The following is a 12,696-nucleotide window of genomic DNA, read 5'->3' on the forward strand; positions in this document are numbered from 1 at the left end:
AAGAGAGCATTGGACTGTCAATTTACCTTAAATCATGCACAACTACTGAGCTCTGGGCTGAAGACAATAATCAAACTAATCAATAAAGCTGTCTATTTTTATTGCTTGTGATTCATTTGGTTTATTCCTATTGTACAAGAGAAGTTGATCCTTTTTGTCAGTAACTGAAAGAAATGTTGTTTTTTGCCTGTGTGTTAAGATATAACTTAGAGTTGCTCTGAGCTGCATTAATGTAGAAAGCCTGCAAAACTTCTTAAAGTCTGATATATTACTTCCATTTTCAGGTTCATACCTGTATTTGAGGTTTCTACTAGAACATGTTTACATGTTTACATCATTTAATGTTAAACCCCCCCCCCCCCCCCCCCCCCCGAAAATGTCCAGTCTATTCTGATTGGTCAGCATTTCCATGTCTTCTACATCTCTGCTCTGGGTGTCTCTTCACCATCATTACAACTGGGGAATGACTGTAACATCACTGAACTGCCCTTTCTACTTATATATAGTATAGTTGGGACATCACAACTGTACAGAAGTCCTAACGGCTCGTTTAAAGACACTGTTTCTGAATACAGGCTGTCTGCATTTCTCTGTAGATTGAGCGGTTTGATACTTTTAGTATTTAATAGATTTCTCCTAGTATGTTTCCTGAGAGCAACAAGAGAAAACTGCAATGAAGCACCAGATTGACTCCTTTTCACTTCCAAGACTCAAACATAGGTGACATTATTGGAGTTTGGATACATTTACAGATGTATCAGCATCTATTACCGTATTATCAGTATGAGAGCAAAAGAGATCAAACAGACTGCAGTCATAAACATCTGGCTCTCGCAAAGCAGCTGTGCTTTCTCCGACGCAGACATAACAACCAAGGGTCAAGCAGATCGCCACTGATGGCTGTATTCCCAGAGCCTCCGCCACTGCCGTCCAAAAATATCCACTGACACACTTGGCTCCCGTTTTAGACAACTCGCACTCTTGATAGGCCTATTTCTCTCTCATTCATGTTGCATTCATAATCCACACTCACTCCAAGTCATCCAAGAAGCTGCTTTGATAGCGATCAAGAACTTTGATGTTCGTCCAGACATTGTTCCAATTCACTCCTTACATCAACAACCTGTTTTTTTTAGCCCTGCTAGCAGCATGGCTCGATGGGAATGTTGGTCTGTTGGGCAGTTTATCAGTGAATCCACCAATCTTGTCCAGACTGAAATATCTCCACAGCTACAACAGTCCCCAGACGATACATCCTAATGACTTTGGTGATCCCCTGACTTTTTCTAGTACCACCAGCAGGTCAAGCTTTCCACTTATCCTGTGAAATATTTCAGTGATTTCATCTTCTCAGTGTATTGGCACCAAATTTGGTGCAGATGATAATGGTGCCCAGAGGATGAATCTGAATGACTTTGATAATCTCCCTGACTTTAAGACTAGCGGCACCACAAGTTATAGATTTGTGGTTTTCAGTGAAACTTCTTGACAACTATTGGATCGATTGCCAGGAAATTTAGTATGCACATTAATGTTCCTCTCAGGATGTATTTTTTTTTTCAACTTTTGAGATCCTCTTACTCTCAGGCCCAAATAATAATTTGTACAATAGTTATGTTTATGACCAAATGACATTCCCATCAGACTCAGAATACTTTTGTGTTAACTTACTACCTCCACCAAGGTTACTTTTCCGGTTTGTTTTTTTGTCCATTTGTCGCAGGATTACCACAAACTAATGGCCCGATTCCTTGGTGGAACAGTTTAGCAAGGACCAAGAAGAACTCGTCCAATTTTAGGTTGTCAGATAGACAAATCATTTTTCACTTTTGTCAACATTACGAGATTGGACATGTCCTTGGTGCAGGTCTTTTAGCTGACAATTGTTAACATGCTAAGTGCTAATTAATAAACATTACCTCTGCTTTACATAAGCATGTAAGCATTGTGGTGAGCATGTTAATTAAATTCAGTTCAATTCAATTTTATTCACAGTGCCAAATCTTAACAAAAGTTATCTCAGGACACTTTACACAAGGAGCAGGTAAAGACCACACTCTATGACTTATTTATGATTTGGACCAAACAATTCCCCCTTTGAGCACACAGTGGCAACGAAATCCTTACTTTTAACAGGCAGAAACAAACAGACCCAGCTTTATGGAGGTCATCTGTCTGCACCGGCTGGGGAGGAAGAAAAGGAGAGAGAAAGAGAAAAGATGGACAGTGAGAGACAAAGACAGACAGAGAGACATTTCCAGAGATCCAAGAAACCACAAAAGTAACAGTAACTATAATAATATCTATAGTAATGTGAATATGACTTATATGTGATGACAGTTAATATAGTAGAATAGGAGAAACGAGAACAGCTAAGGTGATAGAATATGACAATGATACTAATAATTAAAGTGGTAAATATGATCAATGATGAGTAGTGCTACAGCTGTGATACAATGAGATATATTACTGATGATGTTTTTATGGCTACACATTTGATCATTTATAAAACTCATGATAGTTTATATGAGTAATAGTGATAAAAGCAGCAGGTAGTGCCATGTAGGACCACAGCAGCAGGCACCACTATGATCAGATCATTAAATTGCTAATGCTAGCATTTAGTTCAAAGCACTGCTATGCCTTATTACAGCCTCACACACACACACACACACACACACACACACACACACACACACACACACACACACACACACACACACACACACACACACACACACACTCACACACACAGCTGCTAACATGGCCCTAGCCTCTTTTCTTGTCACAGTTGGTTGATATATTTTGCCCCTTATTTTTCCTGGAAATAGCAGCACATAGCTCGTTTTAAGGTCGTGAAGTATTCTGTAAGACTAGACTGAACCTAGCAGAGAATCGTCAAAGACACGTTTGATTGAATGGGCCCCTGTAGCTGATTGAATTTGCAGGACATTTTTTTAAAAAGAGCAAAATGAAACGGATATTTTAAACCAAAGAAAACAGCTGAGCGGTGTATGGGCCTGTTTTAAGGCATTCTGGAATAATGCGTCGCTCCCACATCTGAGAAAACGAATGGAGAAAATGAATGAGCTGACTGAAGTGAATGAGTTCAATGTGGGAGACAGGCACGGGATGCCAGACGACAACAAGGCGCTCGTAGCTCCCCTGTGTCATAACCAATATTTGGCATCGTCAGACATGTCAGTACCTGCTGCATCAACTTAAGAGTATCTCCTCCCATACTGCAGGTTTAATTCATCTTATACATCAGGAGAGAAGTGTGTGTGTGTGTATTCCTTCAATCAGGCGGCTTACCAGGGAGCCATTCTCACTGAACTATAAATACCACTTAAAAGTCTTTGGCTTGCATTTCAACATGACAGCTGCACGTGATGAGGAAACTATATGTGTACGCCATGTGTTGCCTCTAAGTATGTGTCTGTTTGATATAATTGCCATCTCACACAAAGTCAGCAACTGAATTATTATTATATACATGGTTATTACTATTGATATGTCTAGAGGGAGACAGTGACATTAAGTGATCTCACACACGAATAGAAAAGGCCGCTGTAAATGTCACAGAATGTACATTGTAATGACCAAATGTTGGTTTATTTGTTTGGAGTTCAGTGTAAATACACTGTTACATGTGCAATGGCTTCTCAATAACTTGTATCACCCCCGTCGGCTTACAATTAAAGCTGACCCTTCTCACAACAAAGATTACCAGCTTTTGTCTGTTCAAGTTAGCCCCTTTGTTGCAGCACCATTACTCAAAGATGACGGCATACACCGTTTCTCTCATCTCTCCTTTGTTCCGGGCCCGGGCTTTGCAAAGGTTGCACTTCTGGTGTGGACATTGGTTAGGCCACAGGAAGGGCTTTTCGGCTGTCACCTCTGCCGATTCTGGCCCCGTCAGCTGGTGGGATTTAGTTAAACACTCATTCAGCAAATGTGAATGAAGCTCGGCCCAGGCTGTCAGGTCTGCATACAGAGGTGAAAGCAAAGATGAACCTAGACAGGGAAGTTATAAAGTATCAACACAAAGAGCGCGGGTAAGAATACATATGGAAAAAAGTATGTTCTACAAGTTGCAAAAATGGATGTTTTTGGAATCATGTAATAGCCAGAACCTCATAATTATTTGAATCCTACTTGAATCTTTGTCAAAACACACTGCAGCTTTTGAGGAGAATGCTCTGCCAGATAACCTGCCTGCTTCTGTCTGAACTCCTCCTGCTGTTGGGGGATTGTCACAAAACAATCCAAGTGTTTTTCATGTGGGGCACAAAGAGGCTAACCCCTTAAATTTTTGGGGGATACTCGTTCAGGATACATTACATAAGTTCGGTGTTATTATTTAACAATTTCAGTAAGTCTGCCCATTAGGTTTTGATGAATCAATGAATGTAAAAGACAGAAAATATTGATCACAGGTACACACAGAAAGCATGCCTTTATTAGTCCTGCAAGGGGAAATTCACTTTTCACACACGCAGACCTCAAATATGCACACATGCACAAACAGGTCCTATACACATGCATAGATGTCAGAGCGAGAGGGCTGACCCACGAGAAGCGCCCAGAGCAATTTTTGGGGTTCAGTGCCTTGCTCAAGGGCATCCCGGCAGTGCCCAGGGGGTGAAACGACACCTCTTCAGCCACCCTCCTGTCTTGGTCCGTATGAGGACTTGATCCGGCGACCCTTCGGTTCCCTATGGACTGAGCCACTGCCACCCCAAAGGCAAAAGGTCCTGTTTTGTGCAACCAAACAAAACCCAAAAATCTTGGAGACTTGGAAAACTTTTCAAACTCAAACTATTTCCTGGTTGATTTGTTGTTGCTGTTGTCTGTTCTAACAGCACGTTTCTCCACACGGGGGAGAAACAAAGCAATATAATATTTTAAGAGATACCTGACCTGAACAGAACATCCATCCCTTCACCCTTTATGTCTTACAACACGCCCATAAGACTCTGGGTTTGGTGTGAGTGCAGTGTGGTGTCCCTCCTCTTGGAGGTGTATCTTCATTTTTCCTGAGGACTGTGAAGCCCACACGGCAGCGCAGCGGCGAGGGAGTCCTGATCCAGTAAAGACATGGCGCTCCGCTCCAGGTTTCACCCCCGCCTTTTTTAAAAACCACCTCTACTTGGGAGCAGTGAAAAACAGTGTAGCATTAGGGCAGTAGATGACCCGGCGCAGCAGCCAGGAGCACAACAGTCTTCCCTAACAAATGAAAGGATGGGGGGCATCAGCAGCAACTGAATTCAGAAAAGCTGGATCAGGGGCCGAGGGGAGAGAACTGCTTTCTGCCCACTCTTGGCTCACTTTTGTTGGATTTACTCCCCGGTCCACTCCAACATGCCATTTGCCAAACGAGTCGTGGAACCTCAGTTACTGTGCAGGCATCAAACCCCAAACGAGGAGGCTCCGCTTTTCGAGGACCTGGTCTCCATCAGTAATGTGGCTCTGTCTCGGACCTTGCGGCAGCTCTCGGACCTGGCCAAACATGCCTGCTCCATATTCCAGGAGCTGGAGCACGACCTCACATCCACCAGCCTGCGGGTCCGGGGGCTGCAGAGGAAGATCACCCAGCTCCAGCAGACCTGCTCCGAGCTGGACCCCAAACAGGAGGCTGTGCGTGAGTACTCGGACTTCGTATCTGTTTTACTTTGAAGCTGCACGCGCACGTCCCGCGCACGGCTCAGAAAGAAAAACCCCACGAGGAGGCATCCTTTCTACTTTTTCAACATTAACTACGGACTTCACTTCTACATCAATAGTGACGTAGCTATAAAAATAAGTTAGCTAGGTGCACCACAGGTTGCAAAATGCGAAGGCGTTACAGAAATGGTACCATATGTTTGCTGATAAACTACTGAAAGTACAAAGTGGCACTAAAGTGATTGTCGGGCGTCACTTTAGATGTTTGTTCCCCGTTTGTGTCAGACATTAGCTTATTACTCGATATTAGGAGACACGCTGCTGTTTGCATCAGTTCCCACGCTGAGGGGCGTGTGTCAGCCTGGCTGCCCCGAGCTCGCGATGGTAGCCACTGAGCTATTACATTGGTGTAGACAGGCTTCAGGCTGCGGCTGTATACTAGGTACAGGTGAAGTTGTTTATGACGCACATTGGTCCTGGTGGGAAGGTTGTGAGTGTTGTCGATATTTTTAGATTTTAAAACACAAATGAGCACCAGTGTATTCGTATGGCCTGTTCAAATGTGGCAATTGATAACGATATGTGCATATGTGTGTGAGTTGTGTTGGTTACTGGTATTTATATATGGAGCTTTAAGGTTGGTTGTCCTGCTTCAAGTGTTCAAGTGTGAACTTTGCTTGGCCACCATTACCCTGACACCACAGCATGTGGCCATTGCCTGGTTCTTGTCTGGGTGACTGGGGGGGCTGATGTGTGTGTGTGTGTGTGTGTGTGTGTGTGTGTGTGTGTGTGTGTGTGTAAACCCACTCCAGGAAGCACTTAGGGAAACCCCTTTCTACCCCCAGAATTGTCCATCCCGACACAGTTCCTCCAGCTCTGACATACCCCAGTGGATTTATCCTGCTTTAGTTTAGGTTCAGCAAGTCCTTGCCAGTTCCCCAGACCCTGCTTCCTGGGCTCTCTGAAAGGGTTAGTTGACCTGCAGGTATTTCTCTGCTGCCTGCCACAATCAAAAAGCAGACCTGACCCCTCTTTTAACCCGGATTTAAACTCAAAGACTTCTGCATTGATTTATTTTGTCAGCGTCTGTAGCTCTGGTTTGAAACTAAATTTGCTGACTGTTTTTCTCAGGCCCTAAACACACACACACAGACACACACACACACACACTCACAATAAGCTGACCATTTGCAAAATGTCTGTAAAACTCCTGTTTCATCTTGGTCACATCTATATATAGATATCTATATATGTATGTTGGAAAGTCAAAGGAGGCTGAATTTGCTGTTTGGTCTTGAAGACAGTTTGAGCCTGATCTAAAGAGGCTCTTTCAGTTCATATTTGCCAGTGCGCTCCTCTCTGAGTTGAGAAAGCAGCACACGGTGTTAATGGATGATTAGAAGTGGCACAGTATCGAGTTTCTTACGACTTTATCATAGTTTTCCTTTGACTCCAGCTCTGTATCTAACCAGACTCTGGGTAAATAAATCGTGTTGCTTTGATAAAGCCAATTCGGAGGCTCAGTGGTAGAATCAAGTTATTACAGCAGTGTTGTGATTAGAGCTATATTTTAAGGATAAAGTCTTCACAACTCAGTTTGTGATTCAACTGCTGCATATAGTTCATATAACCAACAACAACATTAAAAAGTCAAATAACTATCTGTGTGATTCTTCCTACGTCTACAGAACTGCGTGAACATGTCGGGATGAAATGATCGAATCCCTTCATTCTGCACGTTGTACAGGAGATGTTGCGTGCTGTGTTACCAGATAACCCCCTATTGCCTGGAAATGCCTAATTACTCTTAATTGTGCTTTTCATATTAATGTGTGTCAGGGGCAGCCTTAAACAACAGAACCCTCCCTCATCTGAATGACAATTAGTGTAAATGGAGCAGTTCAAGGCGGTGAGAGCTCAGTAGGCGGGGGTGGGCATTTATGATGTGGCTGTGACTTGTCTCTAACGCTGAAGGACACCGCTGCAGATTCATTCACCATACTGGATTATGGAGAATCCGATACTGACCCTTTGGTAAAGGCATCACAAGTGCTGTCCCCTTAAAGCCACCCTGCTGTTTGTAAGAAGTGTTTCTGGTGGTGCATCAGGCAGGAACCACTGGTGTATAATATTGTAGCTCTTTTCTGATTCCCTCAGTAGTTATATTTGTACGCAGGTATATTTTTAAGTGCTTGGTGTGATTCTGACACATTTGGGTCAAATGGCTTGCTCAGAATTGCAGTGTCTCTCTTTCACTTTTGCTCCTTCTCATATCGAGCCTTTTATTCTCCATCAACAACACAAGCACTGCTCTACGAGAGCTGTGCTAAGTACGCCATATATAGACACTTAAGTGATGCTTCTACTGTCAGTGATGGGTTGACATGACTATTTATACGATGGAATCCAACTAAATAATACCAGAGATCTTTTCAGACCAACAGTACGCACTTTAAAATGTTTCTGCAAAGATGAAAACTGAGAAGAAGTTGTCTCTTTTTGGTTATCTGTTTATCCAGAATCCATGCAGAGCTCTTTCTTTCCCTCTTATCCTCTGCCTCACACACGCTGACTCCAACACACATATATGCACCAGGAGCCTGGCATGTATCCCTCAGCCCTGTGTTTGGACAGCTCTCCTGTGACACCCCATCAATGTCTGCGTTTGACTATCATCAGAGCTCCTCCGCCAGACTGGGCTCTGTAGTGCAGTCCCGTATTAGAGTACTCTGCTGGGTTTTAAGTTACACTGGCTCAGTGTGGAGGGGGAGCTGTAATACTTGTGGCGGCAAGTGGCCCTCTTGGCTTTTCTGGTCCAAGAGCACATGGCTGGCAGTTTATCACATTCCTTGTACAGGCCTCTCCAGAGGCCGTCTCACAATACCAAATAGAGGAAAGCATTAGTATCAAAAATCCACTCAGTTAAGACTAAAAAAAACTTTAAACAGCACACACCATGCGTCACATTTCTGGCTCTGTGTTGTGCTCTTTCTGCTCATTATGGATACAGAGCGGCGTCTCGTTAAATCCAACATGCATTAGTGTTGCAGACTGTGTGCATGGGCTTACGTGATAATCTTGCGCCCTTAGATCATAAACCTTCAGTACAGCTGTAAATCACTGACACAATGCTCTGAGTAAAAACAAAAGGTTTTATTTCACAGGTTAGGATAGTTATGTGCATATAAATTGAATTCAGTAATGTACACTGAGAAAACATGTTTGGAAATGAGCCCACATTAAAAAAAAACCCAGCCAGGATCAATATCTTATCTCTTAGATAAGCATTTATATTGCTGCTAGTAGAAATAACTTTGTCCAAGCGTGCAGAATTTACAGTTCCCTCATACATTTGGAGATTTAACTCCGACATCATATATGAATTAACCAGCTGACTAATTAAGTTTGCTTTAAAATTCACTGGTACATTTGTAACTGTCATGTTCACTGAACATAAACTTTTGAAATGAAAGAAATCAGCTTACACAGTTAGTACCCTGCTTGACACTTACTAGGCTGCATGTTATGTAACATTAAAGGAAAGATAAAGAGCCTGCGGCAGTTACAATTTCTCACACTGTTTTTAAAGGTGCTCTAGGCTTTACGCTGTGCTACTTTTCCGCTTGCTTAAACAACCCCTTGAGCAAGATTGAGCACCGTGTATTTATGCTCCGCAGTTGCCGTCCTCTCTGTTTCTTGATTTCACTCCAAAGCCGCTCTTCCACTTCAGCACTGTGGTGTTCATGCAGCTCTGTGAGCCTCGCTGCCTGGAATTTTTCTGTGGACGGCAGTAGCACGTCATCTATGCTGCTATAAACTCCACTAGAGCAGCTTAGAGCAGGAAACCACATTCCCGTGCTGACGGTCCTTCCTTTCTGCATGTCACTGACCCAGTCTCGCCATTACTGGGACTTTGATTTACTAAGTGAGGCTGAAACAGCTAGTCAATGAACACTCCATCCGAGGTAAGTAACAATCAATGTTAGCATTTTTCGATAGAGCATCAGATAATGCATGAATGGAAGTATTTTGTCAGTGAGGGAAATCAAATTTAATCAACTATGCCCTCTCTAGTGGTTCCATTTTATTTATCAAGTGGCTGTAAATATATGTGGTGGGAACAGATCTGAGCTTCACACCGCCAGCCTCAATCTCTTTCCATAAAAAGGAACAAAGACCTTAAACCCTTCACACAAAGAATATAATTAAATTAGGGAATCTTGGATCATATTTTAGAGCTACGCCTCTTTTCTCTTTCATTATCAGAACTGTAAGCATGTTTCTGCAGGTCCAGACAACCTGCCGTTGATATAGTACCCCTGCTAATTATAGAGCACATTTCAAAGACTTGCTCATTTATCCCTGCTCCTTCCCCCTCTTCCCAGACACTAGAGAGGCCTAGACAGCCATGATGCTCTGACCTGTTGTTTTCTTTCAGTAACACACAGCGGGCAGATGAACTCCGGCGGATGTTTTGTGAAAACTTGTTTCAGATGCACTAGGAGCGATGTCAGCGCAACGAGGAGCCGCTTGTTGTGATTCATCCCTCTGCAAATGAGCAAGTGTCTTAAGTTATTTATTCATAACTAATGTTGCGCTGTGCGGATCCTGTGTGCGGATCATATAGGGTGTGTCGCTTCTCAATCTTGTAAATGAGTCTCTCCTTCCTCATGTTGACTGGAGGCTATGGAGGTGACCATGGTTGGCATTCAGCTGCAGGACAGAGAGGTGTGAGGAAGGTTCATGAGAGCAGTGCCAGGTGGAGCAACTTCGCAAAAACAAAGCCAGGGCAAGGTTTTTTCAAACAAGCGTCGCATTGCTTAGCCTGACACAGGACGTCTTCAGTGGGAAAAATGGAAACAGTCCGAAGTTCCCCCCACTCACTTGTTTGCATCGCGTCCGGTTAGGAAGAGGTGTCACGTGGTATTTTGTGCGTATAAACACTGTAGCAACACGTCCACAGAAAGAGGATGGACCACATTGTGGTTACTATTGATTTAATGAGACACAAATAAGAGAGAAATGTTATTAAAGGGTACCTTACTACAGCGTTCACTTCTGTTGATGCCCTGAGCAGAGCCATGTCGGATTTTGAGGCCGGGGGTTTGTTGAGGTTCTCCTGAAATCTTGCTTCAGGAATGTTCCAGTTGAATATTTTCAACTGGGAACTTGGAAATCGTAATTTCCCAAAGGAACGCACCATCAGCACTCTGACTTTGTCGACTCTTTAAACCAGAGTATGAAAAAAAAGGTCCCAAATAATAAACAAACCAATGGCTTTGTTCAGTATTCTTCACTGTAACTCGATAATATGGTCCAAACACGTTATTGATAGCAAATTATTTTTACACCAGAGTGGTTTGACATTGAAGTGAGAAAAGCGGTCTTGGTACCAAGTTGAACTAAAGGTTTCCCCTTCCCTCCCTTAACGTGTGTGCATCTCTGCACCTCAGCCCCCGGTGGATACTCCGGCCTGTGATTGAAGTGGTTTCTGCTGAGCCGTTCTGTCAAGTCAAGCATTCCAAAGAGCCAGTGACCAGGAAACCACACTGCTCACTTGCACTTCTGGGACCTTGCACCCCACACACTCCCTAAATTGGCCTAGATGGCTGGCGTAATTTGGGAAGATGGGGGTAGAAACTGGAGTTTGGGGTCGAGGCTGTGTTTGTTTAAAAAGGAGACGTTTTGTTAAAATTCAGGCGTGTTTTGTTTTTTTTGCTTAAGGGAAATGTGTGAGTGATTACACTTTGCATTCTTGCGGTGGGACCCTCCACGAGAGCAAGTGCTTCTGAGTGTGGCCGTCTGTACATACTCACCCAAAATCCCTCTGCTGGTCTTCTGTATATTTTCAGGTATATATACATTTGTATTAAGTGTGTACAGGGCCTCTCCGGTGGAGGGTATGCATGCGAAGGACTCCTGTTTTTGTAACGTCAGGTCCCTTTCAGAGGAAGTTAAGCTCTAGTTTGTTGTCGGTACGAGTGGATTGTTTTTTCTCCTGCAGAATTTGGGGGCCATGATAAGCTATCTCCTTGCCCTGAGGTGTATGTGTGTGTGTTTCTCTCTCTTTCTCACACACACACACACACACACACACACACACACACACACACACACACACACACACACACACTTATTAAATAACATTCCCCAGCAGTCATTACTCTTTATGGAGTTGTGAGTGTGGAGCAGAGGCACCATTGGGACAATTCAAGTCTGTCCTGAAGAGAGGGTGGGGAGAGTCATTTACCCCCTGACCTCAAAAGCCCGCTGACCCCCACCCCCCTCTACACACCCCTTCAAAACACAAAAGAGCAAACACAGCCTCCTCCATCTTGCTTATCACTCTGCCTCTAAAGACTTGACCGGCCAATTAGAGTGGATTTAACGTTTGACATGATACTGAATAGCCACAGGTCAGCGGACCGACTCAACCCAGTCCAGAGCGAGGGATAATTAAACTGTCAAAGACAAGTCAATAAGTTAGACAAAGTCAGCACAGGTTATAACTCATGGCTGGAGAAGAACTGAGCTATGAACAGCTCCATGGATAGTTTTGGATGTTTGTTTTTTTGTTATGCTTTACTTCCTCCAATGAATCTAAACCCTTCATTGAGCTGCAGCATGCTCTTTTACTTCTGAAACACTGAACACTTGAACTACACATAAACAGCTTCGAGTCACATACACGCAGTCGTGTGTCTGTTGTATTTTTGAAGTTTTCATGGCCTATGGTACCTCACCTCTTCTGCAAACCAGCGTTCTTGTACCGAAAACAACTGATAGCGAGTACTGCTTGTAATTTCAGAATAAAGATCGGTGTGACCTCACCTCTATTCAAGAGGGATATTCTCTGTTCCTGGCTCTAAAACATCTGCTCAGCTTTCCGTCTGAACTCCCATGCAGCAGTTATTCTTAATACTGTAGCTGAGACTACAAGATCAAATAAATACACGTCAGACAGACTTCAGGTTAAACTAAGTTTACCGTAGCATGCAGTTTACAACACCTCACCACATTCTTTTCCAT

General features: G+C 43.4%; 1 protein-coding gene across 1 annotated transcript in view; it reads left to right on the forward strand.

Moving 5' to 3' along the window:
- The first annotated feature begins 5,295 nt into the window (after positions 1 to 5,295).
- nhsa (Nance-Horan syndrome a (congenital cataracts and dental anomalies)) overlaps positions 5,296 to 12,696 on the forward strand; it is a 59,437-nt gene continuing 52,036 nt past the window's right edge. The window contains exon 1 of the mRNA XM_083911536.1: positions 5,296 to 5,644. Within this exon, the coding sequence (XP_083767662.1) occupies positions 5,365 to 5,644 (280 nt within the window). The 5' untranslated portion in view covers positions 5,296 to 5,364. The remainder of the gene's footprint in view (positions 5,645 to 12,696) is intronic.

This window comes from Echiichthys vipera, assembly GCF_963691815.1.
Source record: "Echiichthys vipera genome assembly, chromosome: 3".
NCBI lineage: Eukaryota > Metazoa > Chordata > Actinopteri > Perciformes > Trachinidae > Echiichthys > Echiichthys vipera.